The 25,730-nt window shown below is 40.3% G+C and overlaps 3 protein-coding genes and 1 long non-coding RNA gene across 8 annotated transcripts in view; 2 read left to right on the forward strand and 2 right to left on the reverse strand.

The window, feature by feature from the left end:
• Positions 1–4,183, forward strand: part of LOC127373371 (inactive phospholipase D5-like) — a 70,837-nt gene extending 66,654 nt beyond the window's left edge. For all 3 annotated transcript variants that reach the window (XM_051417793.1, XM_051417801.1, XM_051417809.1), the window contains one exon: positions 59–4,183. In XM_051417793.1, coding sequence (XP_051273753.1) covers positions 59–609 — 551 coding nt within the window. In that variant the 3' untranslated portion in view covers positions 610–4,183. The remainder of the gene's footprint in view (positions 1–58) is intronic.
• LOC127373408 (uncharacterized) lies at positions 57–5,089 on the reverse strand. The gene is made up of 4 exons (XR_007886906.1): positions 4,827–5,089; positions 4,274–4,379; positions 532–603; positions 57–236 (listed from the first exon to the last, which is right to left on the reverse strand). It is a non-coding gene; the product is annotated as an uncharacterized LOC127373408 (long non-coding RNA).
• A 6-nt stretch (positions 5,090–5,095) lies between these two features.
• Positions 5,096–15,162, forward strand: cfap36 (cilia and flagella associated protein 36). 3 transcript variants are annotated; one of them, XM_051417822.1, is made up of 12 exons: positions 5,096–5,430; positions 5,913–5,977; positions 6,134–6,235; positions 9,475–9,589; positions 9,722–9,809; positions 11,196–11,355; positions 11,525–11,614; positions 12,214–12,313; positions 12,537–12,715; positions 12,951–13,094; positions 13,564–13,662; positions 14,189–15,162. In XM_051417822.1, exons 1-12 carry the CDS (start codon positions 5,325–5,327, stop codon positions 14,270–14,272), a joined length of 1,332 nt encoding a protein of 443 aa, XP_051273782.1. In that variant the 5' UTR covers positions 5,096–5,324; the 3' UTR covers positions 14,273–15,162. The 3 variants fall into 3 exon arrangements, with proteins under 3 accessions (XP_051273782.1, XP_051273799.1, XP_051273790.1); XM_051417839.1 differs by lacking the exon at positions 13,564–13,662; XM_051417830.1 differs by lacking the exon at positions 11,525–11,614.
• A 435-nt stretch (positions 15,163–15,597) lies between these two features.
• Positions 15,598–25,518, reverse strand: ppp4r3b (protein phosphatase 4, regulatory subunit 3B). Its single transcript, XM_051417781.1, has 16 exons — positions 25,056–25,518; positions 24,377–24,432; positions 23,915–24,013; positions 23,122–23,745; positions 22,138–22,215; positions 21,469–21,585; positions 21,204–21,320; positions 20,624–20,755; positions 20,264–20,366; positions 20,125–20,166; positions 19,511–19,669; positions 18,805–18,974; positions 18,550–18,689; positions 18,254–18,402; positions 18,029–18,168; positions 15,598–17,889 (listed from the first exon to the last, which is right to left on the reverse strand). Exons 1-16 carry the CDS (start codon positions 25,195–25,197, stop codon positions 17,785–17,787), a joined length of 2,373 nt encoding a protein of 790 aa, XP_051273741.1. The 5' UTR covers positions 25,198–25,518; the 3' UTR covers positions 15,598–17,784.
• Between the last annotated feature and the right edge of the window lie 212 nt (positions 25,519–25,730).

A 25,730-nucleotide genomic window follows, 5' to 3' on the forward strand; every position in this document is an offset into this window, starting at 1 on the left:
GTGCTTCAAGATATTTTTAAAATAAAACATATTTGTTTCTTCCTCTGTGCCCTCACAGGTAACCTTGACTGGGTGGGGAACGAGTTCACCTTTAATGCAGGAGCAGGCCTGGTGATCAGTCAGCCAGAGGGCATCGAGGAGAGGAACTCTACAGTGGTGGAGCAGCTACGGGCCGCATTTGAGAGGGACTGGTTTTCACGTTACACCCGCTCACTTCAGGCCAATAAGATCCCCGTCTGCAACAAGCACCAGATCAACAGGCTGGTGTCAGTGAAAAGCAGTCACATAGACAGTGAGCCAGTGCCTATCAGAACAAGCCAGCACGATAGCGGCCCCGCACCAATGAGAAACAGTCACAAAGATGATGGACAGACGGCACTTAAAACAAGACACCATGACGATAGACTAACCAAAATCAGTCGCCATGGCATTGCCAATGGATTGGTGCCAATTATAGACAGTTACCAAGAGAGGGGACGAGTCAAAATGAGTCACCTTGACAACAGACAGGTACAAATCAAAGATAATTACCGTGACAATCCAATGGATCCACCCAGTCAGTCAGCCGAGAGCAGCGGCAGCAGAGAGATCTCCAACGGGTCCCTGTGAACACAAAACGTGATAGGTTCTTTTTCACTGAATGATGTGTGGAGCACTGCTCTCTTCCCGTAACGACAGACTTAACACACTGGGTCTTTGTAGCATTTTATTATTGCCATTTTGAAGAAAACTTTGAAGATTTAAGTAATATCTGATTTGCAGGACTTGATAATTTGCACGGAAGAACTCAGGAAGGAAAGGAAAGGCTTCACTGCAGCACTTTTGATGGATTTTTTTTAAAAGAATAAAACCAAAACATTTTGGCTTAGAAAAAACACTGATTAATACATTGTAATAATAACTTACAACCTTGCTACTTATTTAATCTTTTTACTCTCCTTGCTGAGGCCTCTCAGGCAAAGGAAACAGATGAACTCTTATTGATTGTCTGATTACTGTATGTCACTTAAGCTGTCTGTGGCAGTCATAATTTTTAACCCTTTAAAAGCGGGAATGACTGCATGTAGATGCAGAGATGGGAGGCAATGCAGCATGTGTAGCTACACCTACTTCATTTTAGTAGCAAAAGATTTACCCAGCTTTACATTTTGTGGATCTCTTATTGCCTCTATACTTAGAGTGGTAGTGGATACTTTGGTATCCTTGGTATGTAAATAGTTTTGTGCATCTGCTGCAGTATTCTGAGTGAGTTACTGTGCATTCAAATAATAACTTACTAAACTTATTTATTACCACTGATAACTTCCGATCCTTATCCTAAATCAACCTTATAATGGGTCATATGACATTAATAGAAACAGACAACCCTTATGTGGCCCTTCTACATAATTTATGCAGCAGTGTTACTGGATGGAAAGAGAAATATGTTGAAATATGTCGACATTTTTGCATATAGATGTATTTGGAATTGACGCGTATTAACACAGATCCCTCTAAACGGTTATTAAATGTTGACTGATGAAATTGATTAACATTGACAATATTACTGTAATAGAAACCACCCAGTAACTCATTCTGAGTGCTGATCCACAGTTAAGGAACTGGGGCTTTAAAGGGATTTATCTAATCATGTCCACCATGTTTCAATCTCAATACCACAAGCACTAAACGCTGTACAGAAAGCAGTTACATAATCCAAGGACATGGTGCATCATATATCTTCACAGCGGGATGGTGTATAGCAAAATGTTTTATTTTATGGAAGTCATAATTAAATTAGATGATGCATCTATTCCACTGTGTTTATTACATAACACACCAAATGAACTATGGCCTGAAATTTTCCATCAGTCGCTGTCACTGAAAAATTACAGCCTCAATTTGTTTAAGTTGAAGGGTTGTATTTTTCCCCAGAGGAACAGGGGCTATTGATCTGAAAGGGTCCATATAGATAAAACATTGCAGTAACTGTATACAAATCCTAGGAGAAGAGGATGAATTGAAAGGTTATCTATAGTATTCTTCCAAATGCAATGTTGTGACTTATTGAACAAATACTAAAGGAGCAGTTAGAAGAAGGGGCCAGAGGGTCTCTGCTGTCAGCCCAATCAATACAATGAATTTTTAACAGAGCCTGACAGTTGCTGCAGTTCAACCTCAAGGGCATGGTGGTCTGTAATGTCACACTGAATATATATATAGTACTTTTACCATGTGGAGGTAGAGCTAAATGTACATGATTATTAGTAAAGAACAGCTAATTTACCCTGGACTGAAAGCTTGTAGCGACTTTCATTTGCATTTTGAATGATTGCATGTGAGGTTAAGTCCCTTATACACTTTGCTGTGAGGGCAACTTTTGTAACAAAGCTTGTGGGATTATGACGTAGACATATTTTTGAACTTCCAAAGCCAGTAATCAAGAAAAGAGGAAAATATTAGCGGAGAAGGATAAATAGTGATGTCTTCATCAACAATATGCAGGGTGTTTGTGCTTTAATGTGAAAACAGCACAGGGGTAATCAGTGTTGTATCTGTGCATGAAGCGCAATTGAATAGTTTGATACTGCAGGAAAACTTAGGCTATTACAGTCAGGATGCAGAGAAGGCTTAGTTGTTACCAGAAAGAATTAGAAGTCAGCCATTGTGGTAAAAGGACATACCGCATGGATTTGTGGTGCATATCACCAGTATTCTTTATACAGCATTTGTGCCTGCTCTGTTTGTGTTAGTACAGGTCAAATGTAACTACATAGACTCAGTTCTGTCATGCAGTCACAAACAGGGCACATGTAGCTGAAACACTGATACCAGTGTAAAATCCAACATTTGTCAGTCAAAAACACATTTGACAATTGTAATCTGGTCATGATGGATAACTTCTGCCATCTAGAGGATGTCATGAGAAAGAACATTTCCTCTTACTTTCCTGCTGCAATATGACATGATCATTTTTTTAAAATCAGCCTTTAGTAAGACCACATGTTGGTTCACAACTACTGTTAATGTCAGTTCTTATGAAAATATACAGGCAGCAACATGGGAATGTGATTGTTCTGTCAAAATTGGAGAAGAATTTATGTTGATAACTTTTATTTCTTATGAGGTGAACGGAGGATTATTTGTTCTTTTAAAAAAACAACAACACATATTGTACACACAGTATAGTACATGAAGTTGATATATAACACATTCAAGTATAAAACAAGAATAATGTTATAAAATAACAGTTATATGTTTAATTCTATTTGCATAAAACAAGATATGACTTTACATTGCTGCTGTATGTGTGCTCTAACACTTTCTCTCTTTCTTATAAACTGATTCATAACTCTTATATGACGCAAACACTTATACAAACACAATCATATGTTTCATTCATTTCTCCATACAGAGTGAGTAAAACTTGAAGAGCATCAACTTAATACTAATATGACACATTTTCTTGTAAAGTACTACATCACCACACTGCTTATAATCTGACAGCTGGTCTGGAGTCAGATTCACTTCTTTAAGCTGCTATTATCTACGATTGTCACACGGGGGCAGAAATGTTCCTAATGCACCTTGTACCCTGAGCTTCATGTACATTGTTTATTTGTTTTCAACCTATTTTGATAATCAGAAAACAGAGACTGATTCCCAGTTAACAGATGAGGGCTACAACTTTAATAGTCACTTGAGACTTATTGTAACACAGAACACACGGTACACACATGCCAAGGTTTACAATCTGCAAATTCCAAGTAAAAAAAAAAAGCAATGTTTCTGTATCACCTGTTGTACATCTTTCCATCCCTCCAATGAGATTAATGAAAAATTTGCAATTTTCACTGAAAAGTCTGTGAAAGATACTGTTTTTCTTGAAGTCAGAAGGGAAGGCGAATTTTGTTTGAGGTAGCTACAGAGTTAAACAGAATGAAGCGCTATTTCTGGCTCACTGTAAAAGCTTTTTAATGTTGCCTACCTTTATTCTGTTGAATTTCTTCGACTGCTGTTTGCATGCCCTGCCTCTATGAACTGTGCACAGTAGCTATGAGCCTTTCTAGAGATAATAATGAAATCTTATATACCTTTAAAAAATACAGAAGGAATGTATATTTATTGCATATTCTTGTTAATGCACACTACTGAATTATCTGATTGCTAAGTTTTTACTGTTAATAAAAAACTCTTAGCTTTTTGTGTCTGTGTTTGTGGGTGCATTTATGTTTTTTTTTATGTTACTTTGGTTTCCTTAATACAAATACTGATAATTAAAGCAAGGGCTTACCTCAATAGTTAATCCTTAGTACATCACTGCACTGTGGCTGTCAGTCAGGCCCTATAGGTAGCCTGAATGGACATGCCTCTGGCTAAGCAGAGGAGTATCCAGGCTGCTACAGAAACATATTGATTAAAAACTGAATAATTACTGATAATATTCACCTGATTCACCACACTAAAGAAAACTCACAGCCCCTTTCACATACAATATCATGCTGAGGATGCATCAGACAGAGGACTTTCAATACACTGTCATAAAGATTTTTACTCCTAGATATGTCCCTACATTGAGCACTGGGCCCAGTGAAAATAGTGACTGGCATTTCTCACTATATATTTTTACAAACCAAACAATGAATTGCTTAATCAAAAAATAATAAGTAGATAATTAAAATACAAACAAAATACAACAGTTAAATCCTGCTGTTGCATAATGTGAGTAATAATAATCTAATGATATAATATATAATAGTATAATAGTCACAGGAGCCATTTTTCTGCTTCGAGTTGTGCTTTACTTTTAATACTTTAAGTACATTTTCCCGATCATACGTACTTACTTTTACTTAAGTAGCCAAACATTTTCAACGCAGGATTTTTACAGTGTGGTGGTCGTACTTTTTACTATAATACTTGCTCCACCACTGGATTACGGGTGCTAAAATGTTGCATGAACTCTTACAAGCTGCGACGGTGTTTCTTTAGGATCGTATGCAGCAGAGACATGAGCCGAAGTGAAACTGGGAGACAGCAGCACATTCCTGCTGGTACCTGCCTGGGCTCGAGCAGCCGTGGGATGACGTAACGGTTACCTTAGCAACCGATTAGGCGTCACCACTCTCGACCTGTAAATTCACGAGTGCGCGTTTCCTCTCGGAGACCGTCCCGTCAAGAGAGGGGACACAGCGACGCGCCATGGGGACTACTTCATGAAGGACAATAAACCAGATGTATTTTCCCGTCTGTGTGGGCTGGTGTAGTGGAGCTGGACGCGCCGACCCGAGGAACATCGCTGTGCTGGTGCCGTTGTTGTTAACGTTAACCCCGCGGCGGCCAACATGGCTGAGGATGACTGCGAGTGGGTTGTAGAGAGCATCGTTGGCTACTTGGGAAGTCCCGAATGGGTCATTCCTGTCACGGACTTTATGGAAAACAAATGCACAGGTAAAGACAAGTTTATCCGCCGTGTTCAGTCTTGGATATCTGGCTACACTGTAAAAAGCCTTTTCTGGAGCTGTGCACCGTTAGCGCGGTAGCTAAGCTAACGCTAACTTGCGACGTTTTTTGTTGACGTAATGTAACGTTATGTTTGTAATATATGGTATTTTGTATCTTTTTACCGCATGATAACTCTGCACTCTACTAAATACAAGTCATTGTTGTGAGTTAACCACAATGTCAGGACATTTGCTTCGACATTTAGCCATAAAGCACACAGGTGATGATAAAGGTAGCAAGTCATACCACTGTAAAGGTAACGTTAGCAAGGTAGACACCATAGCTACCAAAGAGGTCATGAATGTTAACTTTATCCCAGAGGCAGTGGACATAGCTAGATAAAGATAGTTTAGAAGGTGTTTTTCAAATATCTCCTCCTGGCACGGTACTAATGCTGAATCACATTTACATGTTATTCGTGTTTTCAGTTTTTGATGACGAAGATGAAAATAAGTTATCATACACAGAAATCCATCTGCAGTATAAGAAACTGGTGAGTACAGTCTTTGGTCCAGATGTGTCAAACATCTTAACTGAAAGTTGTAAAGTGCCCTATTTTCACATATTCCCCCATCAGCATTATTCAGTAGTTGTTTTATATTGCTGAGTCATCAAACTGGACTGATGTGAGCTGCTTTGCTTTTGTTAGGTGGAGAAGCTGTTAGATAATTACATGCAGGAGGTTGGCATCAACGAGCAGCAGTTTCTGGATGCCTGCACCTCTCCTTTTGCCAAGTCTAAAACACTGCAGGTACGTTAAGCTCCTTGATGGCACACCACTGTCAGCCTGCCAGTTAACCTGAATGGAGAATAAATGATGGGATTTGCTTACATAATCCCAGTTATGCTGCTGTTTACATGGTGCCAAACATATTAGCTGGTCTTGCTCTCAATCTGTTCCACCTTCAAGGCAGATATGTGTTTTCCTGATGAATCAGCAAAATAAGCATCCAGTTTGTGATGTAATCTACAACCACATTTGCTATATTTGAATCTGTCTTATATAAGTGTCATGCCTTTGCTTTTTCAGACTGAATTGTGTGTTACCTGAATTACAGTAAGCAGAGTGCATGCCTCTGCCTGCATTTAGTTACAAGCAACAGATTTTCATCAGTAGTTATTCATTCTTTGCCTTTACCCTGGCTATGAGGAATCTCTCATGTTTTTATGACTGCGCCTAAAATCTGACATGACACCCTTCATGTTGTCGCCAGTTTTAACATGTTAGTCAAACGTTGCACTACCATGTCAGCTCTTTATATTTGTTCAGTGGTCCTTATGGCAGACTATCTACAACTGTTTTGGTGAAATTGACATAGACAGCAATACGCTCTCTAGTGCTCCCATGTTTTTTCTTTCAGAAAATCTATGAAGGATGTGCCTCTTCTTCAGTCTCATTTTATATAGTTTGGTGATATTACATCAGTTTCTGTGTTTTTTTTTTGAGGATTCATGCTCACCACTGCAGCAGTGTTGTTTAGTCAGTGGGAAAACTCAACTCTTCTCTCTAGAAAAGGTTTTTTGCTAATTCACTATAAAAAATGGAAATTGCCATGTTAAGAAGCAGGGACAGATAAACAGATTAAACAGGTCTGAGGTAATACACTGGCAGCACCTGATGAAGTGGCAGAGAGTTGGACAGTAAACCTCACGTTTGTACAGTCATGAGCAAGCAGGTAGGGTGAACCTCTGCTGCTGGTGCCTGGTGGCCTACTCGTGTTTGCTTTGAATGTCTATGCTCTTGTGTAGCTTCTGTATAAAGCATGGAATATATATTGTAAGGATTTGGGGTTTCAGGTGAAACTGGGACAACATACTAAAAATGCACTTTACTGCAAAATAACTGTATAGAAATCTCATGCAGTCATACTAAGTATAGTGAGTTGTGTAGTTTTGTGTTATTTGCATTTTTGGTTCAACTATATGAGGAATTACTTCACTTATGTGTCCTGGATAGCAGGGCTCCCAGAGACTTGAACTTTTGCCAAGCTCTGCAGTAAAATCAGTGAAACATACTGTAGCTTAATTAATTGGCACAATGGAAAAGCAAGAAAAAAGGAATAGGGCTCAGATTTAAATTAACAGAATAATGAATAAGTTCCTTTAATTTGTTTAAATAGTTTGATTGTTTTTTAGAGCACATTTAAGACTACATCTACACTCCAAAACAGTGACTGGGTTAATTAACTGTTATATTTTGAGTTTTACATGCAGGTTTTCAATTTGAAAACACATTTCAGTGCCCATCATACATTAAGATAATGCTAATTCTGCTATATTACTACAATGCAGCTGCAGCGAATTCAGTAGCAGAATATAACTAGAGTTCCACACGTCTATATGTAGCATATCTATGAGTGCATCCTTCCCATAGGGCTTGGGCTGTCTTAGTTTGTGTGTTTTAGGTGACTGCTTTCTCTCTTGTGTTTTTTTGTTTTGTTTGTTGAACTGTCTTACCAAAGAAAAAGTAACAAGGCAATAGATAAAAAAATTAAGTGAAGAAAAAAATATTTTTAAAATGAACAAGGCAAAGGGAGAACATGGTCATATCACAAATAGTTTTGCTGCATAACTCCAGTCTGCTTATTTATTTGTTCATTGTGATTTTTGAACTGATGAGTCAGTGACTTCCTGTTGACAACTGGGATACAGTAGACAAACTAGTGAGTGGCAGAGGAATGTGTTGCGGTGTCATGTCTCTTTAGACTTACCTACTGAAGCCGACTGTACCTTTTCTGCGATAAGGTTACTCAGGGAAATGGGATGTACTGTAGGTTTGGGCCTCAGGCAGAAACAGCACGGGATAAGAGAGACTGACAAACGTAAATAGGGAGGAGGAGAAAGAGACACACTGAGAAGCTGGTGACCCCGTTGAATTGTACTAAGAACACTGATCTTGTATTTAAGGTTGGTCAGAAAGATTTGCCCAGCATTAGCCTAGATGGGGGATAGACATTTGACAACAGACAGGAAACTAAAGTGCAAGATTAGGCCTAAGTATCACTCTGTTTACAAACATAGCTTAATTTTGTCAAGATTTACTTTACATGGCTGTCCTGATCTGCAAGGGGGCCAGATTTCCCACTTAGGAACATTGCCTGTTTATTATTTTCTCTTTGTTGTTTAGCAGGGGGAGGGAAAGAATTGCGATTCTTATCTTCTATGATTCTGAATCTATTCCCAACTTCCAAAAATGTATTCTTAAAGCCGTTTTCTTTCCATCTTAATTATAGTTTAAATTTTCTCCTCGCTGCAATATTGACTTTCTGCGCGCCCATTATGGCTTCAGTAAAACACTGCTGCAGCAAGCAGTGTGGCTTTTGGCTAGTCAGTCACTGCTAATGTTAGCTCTCATAGTCGGTATCCTATCTAAAATGGCCCAGCAAGAAATTCCGCCAATCCCATTTTAACTGAACGCAAGCATTTGCACAGTGGACTAGAGTGGATCCTGAAATTAGCATTCCCATATTGAGGATAGATTTTGAATCGGGAATTGTTTTGAATAGAGAATCAATTTTGAATTCAATCTTCCCAAAGAATGGAATCATGAGATCCTGAAAGAATCGCGCCCCTATTGTTTAGGGATAGCTAATCTAAAACTGAATCAAAATCAAGCTGTTATTGCATTATCTAACTTTATAGGTTTTTAAATGGTTTCCGATTTTCAGATGTGTCAATATCTTGATTGTTTTTCTGTCAAAGTTTCTTAAGACCTCAGTGAGTTTGACAAGACAAGTGTAGCTATGCAAGAGTAAGGTTTAGCCTGCTAATATTTCAATAAACTGATCTTTACAGAATGATAATTTTCATCAGAAAAGCCCAGTATGTTCAGACTCACTCACATATACTGTTTTATATACCTGTGTGTACTGACACATTATCTACAGTCAAATGCTTCTCTCAGCCCAGTTGTCACGCCAGCCATTCATCATTATACTGTGGATACAGTGGTTTTTCATGGTCTTATATGTTGTTGTTTTTGTTGTTCAGTCGGTGTTCCAGCCAGTTCTGGCTACAGATGACTTTCAGGTGTTTCGCTCACTGATGGTCCAGAAAAACATGGAACTGCAGCTTCAAGCCCTCAGAGTCATTAAAGAAAGGAACGGTATGCTGGATTAACGAACATAGTCTATATACACCCAGTCACACACTCAAACAGGAAAACACTACTCATATAGCTGCAAGTAATATGCCTCTGTGTGTGTGTGTGTGTGTGTGTGTGTGTGTGTGTCTGTAGGGGCCCTCCCAGAGTGTCTGACTGATGGTGTGGACGTGATGACAGAGTTGCAGCAGCAAGAGATGAAAATCCTGCAAGAGGTTCTCAAGTAAGTCACTTGTTCTCTCTCTCTATCCTACTCTGTCTTACTCTCTCGCTCTCTCACACACCCGCACATGCAGGTGTGTGATGTTAGGGTGCAATGATGAGTTAGCTAATACCTTATTCTTACATGGCTTGACTTTTTACTTCCTGAATTCTAACAACAAGCACAGAAATCAGTTGTGTAAGATTTTGTAATTAGTATTTTGTATAAGTCAGTAAATGTGGGCACATTGGCCGTATGTGCCAAGGTTTCTAGAAGCTCCTGCCCCTGCTCTCTAATGGGATTTTGCTAGTGGCAGCGCAGCCAAGTAGAACACACTGAGTCTAATGGGACCGCAGCTAAGCTCCTTAGGGTCCAGCTAATTTAGGTTGGAGGGATTGGCACTAAACAAACAACTGGGAAAAATAGTATTTTTATCCCATTTTTCTTACCAGGGTACCTGAACTGCAGCACTGCGTTCTCCTGCACTTCCTCCCTTCCAGATATACTGTCAATACAATGCTTTCCTGCAAATTACTTCCTACAAGCACTTCAATGCACCATGAAGGAATTGTTTTCCTGAGTACCTGGTTGCAACTGCATTATCATGCAAGAATAACATACCTTGAACATTTTAAGGCAACTAAATGTGATCGATTTGGATTACCAAGTTTGTAGTCCGCAAATTGACTTTCATTCTGTACTGACATGACTTAAACACAGTGGCTTTGGGAGTTTGTCTGAGATACCTAAACCACTGAAAGAAGGTGGTTAGTTAATCTTCAGATAATGAAGACATACTTCCTTTTGTTAACTATGTATTGCTGAATAGGCAACATGATTTATAGAAAAGCTTTTCACCCTCACAGCTGGAATAATGATCAAAATGCTGAAATGCAACTGTAATATTCATTCAGTATTACTATTTTATATGAAGTCTCATTCTATATCTGTATACCTACTGGTAAATGCTTTGCAGAAGTCTCCTCTAAGGCAGTTTAAGTTGTTAAATAAATCAAATTAAAGGATCGGTGTGTGGTGCCCTGGTGATCCCTGTGAGCAAGTTAGAGCATAGCATGGTTATCATGTGGAAATCCCTGAAGTCGGTGTCTTATTCTAGTTTCTATTCTACTTGTGCCATTAGTAAAAGGTTAAATGAACAACCTGTTTAACTCTAGATTAACTAGGCTCTTTTCACACCTGGATTACTAAACATACTCTGAAGTGGTTCAAGTGGGCTCTTGAATGCTCTGCAGTTCAGACATTTTAGGCTATGTAAAATAAAGACTTTTGGTTGGGCTAAAACATGCATAGTGAAAATTCAGACAAAGGACATAGTAAGCCCTGGATCAATTTTAATATTGAACAGTCGTAAAACCAGACCTTTTCTCCCCTTCTGCTTTTACTCAGAAAGTCAAAAGAGGAGTATGATGAGGAAATGTCCAGGAGGCTGCTATTAGAGGGGGAGGTTGGTTCCACCTCCAGCAGCTGCTCTGATAAGCCAATGGCAGACAGCAGTGAAGCCCAGAATACCACCTCTGCTCCCAGCCAACAAAGCAATACTGCCAAGGTAAGGTATCAAGATTTGTATGAGCCAAATGCAGACCAGCCAAACTGTGGAACCTTACATGAACCCAGTGAGGCTTTTCCTCCTGGCTCCACCAACAAGAAACCTCAGTGAAAGATGGGGTAGTTACCTTTGTTATTTTTTTGTTGCATGCTATTTATTCCATGCGAAGGCCAAAGCTGAGGGGAATGGTGACAGCCGCAGCAGTAACGGTCACCACACCCCACTAGTGAATGGAAACACGGCCACTGATTTTAATCTGGTAACTGAACCATCCATGTAGTAATATTTTAACCGCTGACCTAACCTAAGTACACCACAGTTTACTGCCCAATCTAAGGTTGCATTAATACCATTTCAGCAGTATCTGTAATGGCTAACTGAGTGAGAAGGTTAGGTAAATGTGTAAACTGGGTTTGTGAATTGGGTTGAAAATCAAGATCCTTTTGTTAGATGTTTGGCATGGTAGGCATGCTCTTGGTAACAGGTGAGCATGAGGGATTTTCTCTGATAACAAAATGTATGGTACACAAGTGTAAGATGTATATTCACAACCTAGGTATCAGTGCATCCTGAGGGCAGATGAACTTTTCAGTTTTATAGCCTGCGTAGTGGTAGATCCGTTGATGTAGTAGCTTTGTAGTTTTAAAAAGCCCATGTCATATCAATAGATTAAAACCAATTGAAAAACATGGCTTTTGTTTTTCTGTAAGACATACTGATGTCTTGAAGTATCCAATCCGAGGACTGTATGTGCTGTTGTAGCTGCTGCTTTCCAGCATTAGCATGTTGCTAATAGTGGGCTTGATTTAATGCAGTGTCATCTGTAATACATTAATGCTTGTGGGTCTCTCCCTCCAGGTCAACGGCAAACCTGTCAGAAAAGAAGAGAGCAAGACGGCTGGAGGAGGAGATGGGAAAAGTGCGGCTAAGAGCAGCTCCACATCTAAACCCACACCAGGTAACTCAGAAGAGCTTCAGACTCTTCACCACCAACACTTAAATAAATCCAAATCATACTTTTCAAAATCTTTTGAAGGAAAATGTGGGTTACAGGCAATGTATCAAGTTCGGATGCATTCCACACTTTATACATTTCATGTATTAAGTGCAGATAAATAGTTAAACTCAGGTTTGTCCGAAGCTGCAAGTTACCAAACTGATTTAAATATGTGTGTGTGCAGGTTGTGGCAGTAATGGTGTAGAGTCCAGAGTCCTTCCAGCAGTGAGAGCTCCAGTAAAGTCTGGTGTATCATCGGTGAGCCTCAGTCCAGACACCAAGGATCAGAGCAGCAGCCAGACTGCCGCCGAGGCGTGGCTGGAGGAGGCACACAGGGAGGCTGGCTTCTCTAAGCCATATACTGTGAGTGTGCCAGCTCGCTACATACAGTACATGCCCTCATGACCACAATCAAGTGAAGAAACTTTTTAATGTCTCACTGTTTCATAATTTTAGTTTGCACACCACCATGTCAGAGTTGAACTGTAGAAAATAAACATTCTTCTAGATGGTTCATTTAAAAATAAAAGCATTAACTTAGCAAAATCCATAGTGTTTCCAAAATCTAAAGTTTACCTTCTCCTTCACTTTCCTCCAGGAATTGTCGGCGTCTCAGCAGGAGCAGCTCCAGCAGAGGGCAGCATATCTGCGTCAGCAGCGAGACAAACTGCATGCGCTGAAAAAAGAACAGCAGAAACCCCTGCAGACGCCCACACCAGAGGAGGCACCCACCACAGCCCCGGTAACTATAGCTGTTATATTTCCGTTCATGAAGAGGTCCGGGGTCAGGATCAACCACCTGATTGTTGCGGAACATGTAGCAGAATGTGACTTTATTTGGAGAATATTGAATTTTTCTGGTCTGATTACATTTTACTAGATGTTAAATGTTATTACTGCCAGTATTTACTATTACTCTATATAAAGTCACTAATAAAAATACTGTATTAGTAGTAGTTGTGTCTCTGTTTTCACAGTAAATTGTGCTAGGACCTGATTTAGACTTAATATCCATACTTTTCATTTTGGTCATATTTTTTTTTTTTATTCTAAAACTACATCTTTGATTTTGCTGGATTTTCTTTAACCCACATTTTTCCTCCTGATTTTTTCTTTTGTTTTCTTTGTATCATCCTTCTGACCTTTTTTTTTCATTGGGTTCTTGTTCTTCATTTCCCTCTGCCTGTATCTGACCTGGTCTGGCCTGTCAGGAGGCAGTGGGCCAGTCCCAGAGGAATGGGGCCTGTACCCCTCCTCCTCCTCCCCATCCTCCTCCAGCACATCACTCTGCTAACTCCTCCAAACCGAAGGTGATCCATCAGCTGCCTCTGCCTGATGTGAACACTTGTACTCATTCATGCCTAGTATGTTGCTAAGGTTTTGCTGTGTAGTGCCTTCTCCCCTCTGTCGTGCTCAGTCTCGTGCACACTTAACTGGAAGTCCTCAGTCTCAAGCACAGAAAAGGCTGCAGCTCTTTTACTCCAGTTAATGACTTATTAAGGCCACAAATGTGTGTACACTGTGGATTGATGCTATTTGTATGCTTGAGGTTTTGAATTGGAAGCTTGCATTTTAGATGTATAAAGTTTTATAAATATGATTATTTGACAACACATCGAAAACCTCGAAAATCCAGATGTAGCATACAGTAGCCATATTCCCAGCTGTTTTCACTTAGTTGTCTAGCCACTACAATATGTGTGGTTGGTTGTGTTTTTGTCGTCTTTACCACCGCTTTTCCCCTCCTTGAACATTTTGTCCTAGGCCACTGGTGGTGATTATTATGTTATCTGTCTGGTTGTTAACCCTACTGCCTGGTTTGGTCTCTTTACGCAGGAGATATCTGCAGAGGAGAGGAAGAAGCTCCAGAAGAGAAAACATCTGGCTGACAAGCTGAAAGAGGAAGTGATTAAGAAATGACTTCTCGTCCAACTGCAATATTCTCATTTATATCTTACATCTGTTTACTGTTAATCAAACACATGGCTTCCTTTACACTACTCCTTCAGCCAGATAATTCACTTCCTGTAACACAAATCAGGGTTTTTCCAAAGAGAGATAAAAAGAATCAGATCTTCCTTCTGCAGAGTTCTTTCCATTGCTGTCTAGAGGAAGAAGGTACACCTCCTTTTATATTATGGATGTACCAGTATGTGTTGCAGTCTCCACTCATAAGAAAGCACTCAAATATTCTGTTACACAGTTGCATGTGTGTGACTGAGGTTCAGAAAATGGCAGCAGACTGAAAAGCACATGGATCAGTCAGGACAATGTCACAAGGCTTCCTGATGGCTTTTAGCTGATTTTTACTTTACAGCACTAGAAACCTGAGCTGTGTCACTGGGTGCACAATATTTCCTTTAATGACACTTTGCAGTGTCCTAATTGTAAGGGCATAAAATCCCATATTGGAATAAAAATGTTTTCACAGAATGTACACTACCTGCTCAGAAATCTTACAATGCAGTGCTTCACTATTGATAATGTGTAAATGTTAATTATGCAACACTACACTGGTCAGTATGAGGTAATGAAAACCATTTTTCTGCTCAATTTATTATGTAGGAAACGCACACTAGCACAAGTGTACAGTCTCATTTTTCCATTGTTGTTAGCATTCCCAGAGGGAAGAGTTAGCTGGTACATCATATAGCTGATAACACTGTAGCAGCTCATCCTAGTCAAAGAGCACCGTGGAAGTTGTCCTTCATGTGTTCATTAAAAGGGGCCAAGAGAACAGTATGTCGCTTTCTACAAGGAATTCAGTATTTCATGTATGCCGTTTAATAAATCACATTTTATAGAAACGACATGGACTCCAGACTTTGTGTGCATAAAAACTGTAAAGCTACAGGCAGTTAGTTGCTAATCTCGGCTCGATCTTATTTTAATCTAGAAAAAGGGGCCTTAGTGTTTTGGAGAGCCAAATGGGATTTATTACCCACACTTCATTGACAAATACCTAAACGAGCAAGTTTCCTGCTACAAAAACATATCAAAACATAGTTACTTGTAAAATAATTTCTTATAGCAAGAAAGAAAAGCATTACCATTCCAAGAAATGGAATATTTTAGGAAATATCCTAAAATTTGCACAAATATTAGGTTGCAATATCAAGTGTCAATTTTGGAAGATTCTATCAGATACAACCAGCTGGACTGTAAGGAACAGTCCAGGATCAATTAGAAATTTTGTAGCTCCAATTGCCAAATCGGTAAATTAAAACAAAGCTTGATTCAACAAGTTCAATGTCAGGGTCACATTTAATTTCAAAACTTATCAAATAAATTCATACAAATGTTAAGAATGGATAGTGGTAGTAAATGCACTTGGTACAAATTCATCAAGGGAGAGCAAAAACATTTGGGTGACGCTAACAGACAGGAGGAAAGACAATTGGCTGCTCATGTACTGCTGAACTCCTGAAAAGCACATTGGCCATGATAACTTTACTTGTGCTCCTACCCTGCTGCTGTTTGTGGTTTAGCTCAGAAGCTGCAGACAAAGGTCTGCGTGATCTCTAGCATTTCGTTAAGCAAATTTTGATTCCCTTCATCTGCCGCTCAGTGTGCTTGGTGAGACCAGGGAAGAAGATACAACACGAGAAATGTTTCAACCCGACACTGAAATGTCTCACTGCCTTCTGACAAAGTCAAACCTGTGTGTTGTGCCTGAAATACTCCAGTTTGATTAAAAACTGCACTGCATCGACATTGGGGTTAAATCATCTTCTCTTCATCAACTAATAAAAACAGCTCATCAGATCATGTAGTTTGAATTAACTAAAAATATTTGTATGAGTCGTTTGTATGAACAGGCCAAATAAAACTGTAAAACAAATGTGAATATTTCTGAGCTGGATCAAACTGGTGCTGAAAATTCTGGACCTTCAAACAGGGATAGAAGCCCCTTATGTCTTACTAGAATCCTGCTCCATTCACTTATAAATGTGAGATGTTTCACCAGCTAGCAGTGTTACAGTGCACATATGGGTATCTTTCTGTTTCTGATGCAAATTGAACTCTGAACCTGAGATCTGTCTGAGAGAAGAAGAGTGTGCACTAAATCTACTCTAAGCACACCAACAGCTCAGGTTTATCACCCAGTAAACACAAAAACTGGGCTCTGTGTGCATCATAATGAGGCCACTAAATTCTTAAATCCACTAAAAATACAAAACTCCGGACATCCCCAATATGTTGGCTGCAAAAATGACTTTACTGCAGTTTTAATATGTTATTTTTAAAACCAGCATTTGCAACTTCTCTGCATTTTACATTGAATCAAATGAACTGGACTGAAAGGGTGAACAGTGACCCCCACCTTTTGTGCAACAACAACAAAAATACACAGGTAGGTAGGTATCTCGCTCCCCTTTGAAAATCAGATCAGGGGCAAATGATTAAAAAGAAGGAAAAAAATCATCTGTACAGTACTTTAACAAAATTCATGAAATACAGGATTTCTGGCTAACGCAGTCCTGTGTGTGTGAGACGTCGTGTGTGTTTTTGTGTGTGCCTTGGCCAAACTGACGCCATGGCTTTTGAAGGTTTGAGTCCTGCTCCTCTGGATCTAAGCCTCATTACTGCCGAGTTTTCATCCTGGTACATTTTGTAACCTCCCTTGTCTCTCAACATTTTGTTTAATTCTTCTATGTTGCCTAGATCCCTCTATCCCCAACAAAAGTGAACAGTTCTGTGGCAGGGCAGCAGACACTACTTCAGCCAGTCAAGCTTTCTATAACTATGACGGCTAGTCCTGCTAGCCTGACTGGCCTGCTGAACAGTTCATACACTGGCTGGTTGTGTTCTGACTTCCTCTGTCTCTGGAGCTCATTGGTTCGGGTTCGAGAAGGATGGAAGGGAGACCGTTCAGATGAGGACATGTGAGGGTTCCTGTGGGGTTGCTGAAGTACCTCAGCTTCCTTGCTGCTGTTGCTATAGCAACAGAGCAGAGTAGGGAACCGCCTTGGCACTGTTATTTCCACCGCAGCCGCTCTGGTCGGTACGTAGGATGGTGGACGAGGAAGAGAAAGTTGTTCAGAAGGAGGTGAGAACCGAGAGCAGGAGAGTGTTATGAAAGAGAGGAGGGATAAGTTTGCAACGGGTCAATGAGTTTCCCCTCAGGAGAAAGACAGGAGAGTTTGGGATCTCGTAGAGGAGGCTGTTGGTAAAATGAAGAGGTAAAATCAACGGGCCAAAGAACAGACTGTCTTTCTTTCCAAAGAGAAGCTCTTCATCTCCTTCCACTGAGGGAGAAAAGAGGAGCAGAGATCAGGAGGGACTGAGTGAGGTGGGAGCTCGTCTTTGCCTGTCTCCTCCGTGAGACTGACAGGTGGCACAGGCAGGCCAAGGACCAATGAGACGACCAGAGGAGGGAGGATGGGAGGGACTCAGTGTCCGTCCACAACGACCAAACAGGACAATTAGCCTTAAGAGCTCAAACGGGGCCGCTTCCTTGGAGACTGCTCTTCCTCCTCATCTTCTTCCTCTTCATCCTCGTCGTCAGGGTAGTCCACCAAACCAACCAGAGCAGTCTAAGAGAAACAGGAACAATGATTAACAGGAAAAAAAGTGTCTTAATCAAGAGTTGAGTTCAGTAAATAACTGGATTAAAACACAGCGATCTCACACTCGGATCAAAACATCACAGCACTACTTGTAGAGATGCATTACCTTCACAACTGGTGTGGCAGGAAGAGCAACTGTTTTGACAGAGGAAGTTGAACTGTTGTTTGGAGTGACGGCTTGTGAGGCAGGTGGGATTACAGCAGCTTTCCCATTGTTGTTGGCACCATTAGCTCCATTGGCAGCTCCTGCAGTAACAGAGACCGTACATATCGAACTTACTGTTGCAATCCGCAAAACGTTTCAAGCCAGATACATTTAGTAAAAGCATACCTTTTTTGGCTTCCATGTACTTGCCGTAGCTGTCAGAGAAGTCATCCTCCATTCGGCTCTTCTCCACAGCTTCTCCATCATCGTCGTCGTCGTCATCATTGAACCACAGCTCCTCATCTTCGTCCAACGACCGTGCATCTCTGCGATATCTATGGGGGAAAATTGCTCAATGAAAAAAAACAGTTTTCTTCCTGTATGATGGAGCAGACAACTGGAAATATTAAAAAAAGTAATAACATCTGTAAGACAAAGACCACTGCAATGCTTTGACCTTTGTTTCCAATCAGTGTACTGACCTGTTGAGTCTCTGACTCTGCCTGTCTTTTTCCTGCTCGTACCGGCCTTTCAGGCCCTTGAAAGTCTGGACGTACTCAATGGATTCAAGTGCTTTGTAGAAGTTATCCACAATGTGAGCTATGAGAGACTTGATGTCCTCCTGGAACGAGAACACATGGCAGAAAATCACAAACAATACACTTTCAGTGCCACATGCATACACTCTACACTAATGAACACTTTTTTATTACACACTGTTTTATGTGTCTACATACCACTTTAATGAACTCAAAGAGCTCTATGATGGCTGAGTTGAGGAGGTTGTATCGGGTGCCGTTGTCCAACAGAGCATTAATGACAGGCTCAAAAAGGTTCCCTTTGATGATGTAGCGGTTGTAGTACTCATCCTTCAGACCAATGATCCTGCGCATGAAACGCAGGGCACCTTGGAACAAAACAGACAATGTAGTAAAAAAGAAGCTGTAACTTCTTGGGAAGAAGTAATTCAAAAAGTAAGATAACCATTGATAGAACACTTAGAGAAGCAAAGACATGGATTCAGTCAAACAGACGGCAAACCATATGTCATGTTAGTGGATGAGAGCAGGACGATAAAATTAGACGAGGCCGGCAGAGAATACTTGAAAAAGTAGGCATTGCTGTCCAAAGATTAAATATTTTTACTTTTTACGGTTCTCCACCACAGAATTTTAAATGGATGTTACACAAGGAGAATACATGGGCAATACAATGAGATGTTATTAATGAATAAATTACATACAATATTATACACTAAATAATTAATAAAGTCATTGTAAACGATTAAACATCACCATAGCAACACATCGCCATGCATGTTTCGTTTTGTTGCCCAGCCAGTCTGTTTTTCCTGTGCTGTCCGCCTGCAGTCTACCATCTGAGTTCATGTGAATGGAAGGAAAGGTGTGTGAATGTGTGTCAACCATTTATGTGGGGACTTACAAAGAGCAAGGAAGGTGTGTTTTGAGTTCATGAGCACCAGCACTCTCCTAAGCAGGTCTTTGTTCATGATGTAGGTCTTGATGTGATATGTGTGGTGCTCCACACAGAAGGTCAGAAGCTCCAGGATCAGTGCCAGCAGCTGAGCTGTCTGGAAGTTGTCTACACAAAATAAACAAAAAATATTTCACACCAGGACATTACGAAAATGCAATTCAACATTTCCAAAATTCACATGAAGCTGCAGACTATACCTTACAGTCTCTGCCACTTTTCCAAACAAGCCAGATCATTTTTAGTTAATCAATTTAAACCAAGTGTGCAATCCTAGAATATACAATTATATTTTCTAGTCAAATTTTTTTCAAACAAAACATCGGTTATAACACTTCTCAGCTCTTGAAGTGTTCTTCATAAGATGTATGAAATAACAGCCACAGCATCATTCAAGCAATTACGAAGAAGTCCTAGTCATTTATTTCTCCCTTTTCTAGTAGGTGCAGGTAAAAGAAGTGTGACACTGGGGTGAAATTTAAATATAATGTTCTGCTCCAATAACAGTCATTTCCAGCAAACTCTGATAGTTCGTGGTTAATGTTGAGTTACATAACACCCACCTGGACAGACTGGATTGACCTTAGCTGATCCCTCCTGCAGATCTGAAAGGCCATGACACAGAATAATCAGTCAAATTCTCTATTTATCTTACAGACTGAAACACTTTCTGTTTATGTGAGGCCTCTGTCCCCAGCTCACCTTTTGAGTTTTTGTCATGTGCAGTGTTGGCCAGCAGAGGAGCAGTCAAGACATGCATGCAGTACTTGTAGAAGAAACCCAGAAACTCTGTCTTCTCAGTTTTCTAAAAGGAAACAAATGACAAGAAGCTTTGATAAGTGCCGTTAATGTTTTGGTGTTGGATGAAGCAAATGCGTGTGCCTGGGAGGCATCACAATTTAAATGGCAAACTAAATTAGTAAAATAGATATACTTGTCAGGTGTAACAGCAATTCAGCTATCCTTGTGTGCTTACATGTTTGATTTGAGTTAGACAAATGATCCTGGCCATCAATACATAATCAGTTCAGCATTCAGATTGTGTGTGTGGGTCCTGCTTACATTGGTAGAAGCCAGCATGTTTTCGGGGTCAATGAGCGTCCTGAGAAGACCCATCAGCTGGACAGCCCCTCCTAACTCTGGGTCTGAGTCACAAATCATCTGCTTGATCACAACATTTATCAGGAGAACATCCTGTAAACAAAAACAGAGAAGAATATACAATCAAAATAATGCTGCTCCAATGATGTTATCAGATTCAAAGAGAAATTCAACAAAAACTTTAATGACACAGTAAAGCGACCTTAACCAAACAGGAAGAATATGTATTCAAAAGAAAGATTGTGAAACACTTTTTATGAATAGAAGGCTTTGTTGATAACAAGTAGATCAATTATAATCAATGCATAGTTTATGGTTTCTGGTTTCTCTGCCAGTTGTAGGCCTCGTCCATCCACTTTGCATTTTACTCTATTGTATATCTCAGAGCCCATTTGATATTGAGAGTTCATCTTACATCCCTTGTCATAAAATACTTTGCTACAGAGAATGTTTTTTAATATGTAGAATTTGTTTAAATGCAATCATGGACTGAACTGAACTGTGTAAGTATGGTTGTTGACAGTGATCTTTAGGTGCTTACATCGTCTGTCTGCTGTGGTTCCTGCATGACAAACTCCCTGACCATGGAGGGGCTGAATTCCACCAGGTAAGAGAAGATGTCTGTAGCTGCTGCCCTCACCTGCAGGTCATCCATTCCCTGAACAGGAGGGGGGGAAAGAGATGAAGACAGAAACAAAGAGAATTCTACACACATACACTAGTTGGCAAGAAAGAAACATGGAATAAGTTTAACCAAAGTTAAACACCAACTTAGATATTCACATTTATGCAATGCCCGAACATACCATGACTATTTCAAGAGCAGGTAAAATGCCTAGATTTGCCAGAGTCTTGAAGAAAGCGTCTCTGTTTTGCGGCTGCAACGTTTGTGAAAAAGCACAGAATTCCTTGACAAAGTTCACCTGAGGAGAGAAGAAAATGGGTGTAATGGGTGATCAGCAGTTTTTGATTTAAAGCAAACAGTAAAAAGGTCATTGACAAAAACAATGTCCCCAAGCACTGTTTCATTTGTGAGATTGTACAACAGTGGGGAAATTAATTTCTGGATCTGTCTCAAACACATTCATCTTCTTCATTCAAGGATGAGAAGCTTTTCCAAAATTGAATAAATGATAAGCGCATCGGCCAATAGAATGAATTATTTCCTTTCGATCTCAGGGAGAGCCTTCGCTGTTGAATGAATAGAATTCTTTGTTGTCCTTTCATGGAAATTTGTTGCCACCGTCTGTACATAGCTTCACATAATGTTGCCAATGTTGTAATACAAGCCAGTAGACAAAGAGGCAATTCACATCAAAAATCATGAAAACCTGTACAGAAAAGTCAGTAATTATTTAACCCTTGCAAAAGAAATGACATTACAGTCAGGTGTGAATGAATCTACATAATAAACGTAATAGCGAGCCATTTTAATTGTCCCAGCAATGAAAGACAACAACATTTTCACAACTTACAAGCTCTCTCCTTTTACTGTCCTCTGTGGCTTCGTCTGTGAGCTGTGCAAAGACCTCCGTAAGGAACTTCTCATCCTCCTGTGGCACAGGGAAACAGAGTTAAGAAAAAAAGGCTAAAATACTAAGAGAAACAAAGGAAGAATACAAAATTTAATCCTGGACAGTTGTATTCAAGTTTTGAAGAAACAAGATTCAAGAATCAAGAAAATTAAATATTCCAGCGACCCTGAGGGAAACCCATGACTCTTAGAGACAGCCACTTCACTTCTCATTATTCCCAAAATACAATCACTGGATGCTGAACACTTGAATATGAAATGGATGGACTGTTACCTACTGTTCATGCATCATGAAAATGATTGTATGGTACAAATTATTTCCAATTAACACTGGCCTCACAAAAGCTCCATATTGAAATCCACTTACAGGCAGTACAATGGAACTTGTTTGCTGAATGACCTTCCAAAAATGTTTATTATTTTACATCTTTAATGGGTCAATCGTCACATTACAAAACTTGATACAGAGACACATCTTACACTAGTAGACAAAAACTACCATAAAATTAAATGTCTCCCAAGTGCCCATATGCATTGTTTGATGACAACATGTACAGGTATATTACCACAATCCTTACCCAAATTATTGTAAACAAGGCTTCCTTAGATAAAACCTCAATATTATTTTCCACATGATTTCACATTTCACATTTTCCCAGAAGAAATCAACACATTTAATGATGGAATTATGTTATTGTCTGGAACCACAGGGAGGACAGGTTCGCTTGCATTTGTCAACAAAATGTAGTCAGTGGCAACAGAGTGGAAAATGAGGCACTAGCCACACTACACCAAAGAAATACTCTATGTGCAGAAATGTTCAACTGCAACCCATTCAACGGACTGAAAATGAAAGTTCGTACAGAAAAACCGACAATGGCTGTGCCTTGAAGAACAATACAAGTTACCTGGTTTGGACCCTTACCTGCAACATACTGACAATCTCCACCTTGTTGAAGAAGATGAAGGAGGTGAGTGTGGACAGGAAGTTCTCCTCAAAGACAGATGGTGTGGGCAGGATGATGTCCTGGATGTACTGCACCCGATAGGTCTGGTGGATCTTCTGCCGCAGCTCAGAGTCCGTGATAGGGATCACCTCCTTGAATTTTGCTGTCTTGGTCAAGAATTCCCGGTGCCGTTTAGGCTGAACCAGCGCAGGGTCATACTCAAGACAGCCCACCACATCCATGATACAGTCGTCAGAGAACATCACCTCAAAGAGGGCCGCTTTATTCAGGAACAAGACACCTCTGACAATCTCATAGAGGTGATGTAGGCCTTCCCTGTTGTCCAGGTCCTCACATACTCTAAAGAGACCCAGGAGTTTCTTGATGTAGCCCTCACTCATCAGGGCCAAGGCGAGTTTTTCCCTCCGGATGGGCGAAGAAAGGACAGAGGTAACCAGGTCAGCAATTTCCTCCAGTCGACTTAACTCACAAGGAGGGAGCTCCACCAGGTGGCTTGTCTCTGGAATCTCCTCAAAGCGTTCTTCCTCCGACTCATCAATGGGATCCTGGGTGATATCCAGGGCAGGGTCCTTGCCTTGAACCTGGGAAAAAAAAAAAGTTGGTAAATACGAAGTGAAGAATTAAACTACAAGTATTAATGTATTGCCTCTTGCCCCTTATGGTAATGTCAATATAATTTTAGCACCAGCAAACTGTGTGTGTACAACAAAAAGACAGTTTAAAAAAAAAAAAAAATTGGATTGACTTTACCTGGCAAATCTTCTCCCAGATCTCATCGCAGCCAGCCTTTTCCTGGAAACTCAGAGCAAGGTCATAATTATCTGCTTCCGACCAGACAATCAGTGTGTCCTGGAAGGAGGAGAAAGAAACATCAAACTTTACACAATGAGAAATCTCATCATGACCTGGTCTGACAGGACACACTCAAACATGGTTGTATTAATTCACACAGAAAATAATGTGCGAGACCACCTTGTCAACAATAGGGAAACAATTGGCTCAGGTTTTCAGGTATTGTAATGAAGTGACTTGCATATAAGCTACTTGTTTCCACGTTTACAAATCAAACCAGGTAGTGAATTTACACTGTCTGCAATACTTGCCACCAGAAAGCCTCTTTGTTGAAATGATTACGATGCAACACTCTAATTGTGAAAATACTGAGAATTTGAACCCGACATGTATGTGAGAAGTTGTATGACCTATTCTTACCTGTTGTTTCTGATATGCAGTGTTCGGGCTTATCTTCGACTCCAATAGTAGTGATCCTAAAACACAAAGACTTAGGTAACTTTTCACTTCCGAGCCAGTGCGAATGATCACAACAAAGATTAACATATTATAACTTAACCAATTCTTGAAGGTTAAAGTCAATGAATCTGTCTGGCACAGAGCATTCAACGCTAAGTAGACAATGTGACAATTAAAACAATGTTGTAAAAATACAAAGTTAGAACTAACAACAGATGGGTTTATTATCCACCGCTAGCATTTCCAAATGTTATTTCCTTTTTACAATCTGTGTATGAATATATGATGGTTTATTATCATGAGCAATAACAAGTTTGTACGTTTAAGACTAGACTTTGAAGGCCCCCCCCCCATGCTACTAATATCACGTCGCCTGCTAAACCAACGAGCTTCCTAGCACCAGCTAGCCACTTCATAAATGATTGCCTTCTATCTAAAAGCTGGGCAAATACTGGTGGGTTGTTCAAACAGTCTAAAACAATTGGCTCAGAATGCTTCAGCAAATTAAAGGAAACGAGCCCAATAAGTTAACCAAGTACACATATTGGCCAATTGAAGCATTCTGTCCGAACAACCAGGAGTTAGCATGCTAATGCTAGCCAACGTAACGTCAATGCGGCTATGCTAACTGGGAACTTACCGTCTGATTCGGCCCGAACTAATAATGATATCCCCTTCAACCGTTCAACAAACGTAGACGAAACGTGTCCGGTACCCCGATCGTCCCACTGCCGATCTTCATTAAGCGTATATACTTTCACTCGCCGCCGAGTGTCCGACATGGTTAACCGAGTCGGAGCTAGCAGGCTAGCTGGCTGCTAACAAGCTATCACCTCACCCGTCTGGTGTTTTCTACCCTCGACCTGTTAACTTTGTTTCCACCCGCATGTTATAAAACATGCACGTCTAAGTAAAGTTCACAACAGCAGTAAAATATATTGGTAGCTATTTCATAAACATATTACGTTCACGACGTGTAACTACTCAACAAGAGGCCTGATATCAAACAGTAAAATTCACAGAGAACACAACAACTCCAACGGCCTTCTTGCTAACGTCCACAGACCGCCATCTTGTAATCCGATCTTGTGTTCTTTTTCTTCTTCGACGTCAATCAAGCGCTAACTGCCGCGGGGTCTCCTCCTCCGAGCGACATCATCCAATGGCGAAACCGCAGCGCCAGAAGTTCGCGGCGCCACCTACAGGCAACAGGAGTAATAGCAGCAGCAGTTACCTGCAGGTGACATTATAGAGACACAACTGGCATTTGTTTGAGCTGCTTTTTAAGTAATAGACATTACAATACGGTACTATA

The sequence above is a fragment of the Dicentrarchus labrax genome, unplaced genomic scaffold, assembly GCF_905237075.1.
Source record: "Dicentrarchus labrax unplaced genomic scaffold, dlabrax2021, whole genome shotgun sequence".
NCBI classification, from domain to species: domain Eukaryota; kingdom Metazoa; phylum Chordata; class Actinopteri; family Moronidae; genus Dicentrarchus; species Dicentrarchus labrax.

Bases quoted from the DNA above. Each gene is read 5' to 3' on its own strand.
- cfap36 (XM_051417822.1), top strand. From the start codon at position 5,325: ATGGCTGAGGATGACTGCGAGTGGGTTGTAGAGAGCATCGTTGGCTAC. The intron at 5,431-5,912 runs GTAAAGACAAGT...TCGTGTTTTCAG, and splicing joins TATGGAAAACAAATGCACAG to TTTTTGATGACGAAGATGAA. The intron at 6,236-9,474 runs GTACGTTAAGCT...TTTGTTGTTCAG, and splicing joins CCAAGTCTAAAACACTGCAG to TCGGTGTTCCAGCCAGTTCT.
- ppp4r3b (XM_051417781.1), bottom strand. From the start codon at position 25,197: ATGTCGGACACTCGGCGGCGAGTGAAAGTATATACGCTTAATGAAGAT. The intron at 20,756-21,203 runs GTAAGCACCTAA...TTTTGTTTACAG, and splicing joins AACCACAGCAGACAGACGAT to GATGTTCTCCTGATAAATGT. The intron at 18,169-18,253 runs GTATGCTTTTAC...CTGTTACTGCAG, and splicing joins GTACATGGAAGCCAAAAAAG to GAGCTGCCAATGGAGCTAAT.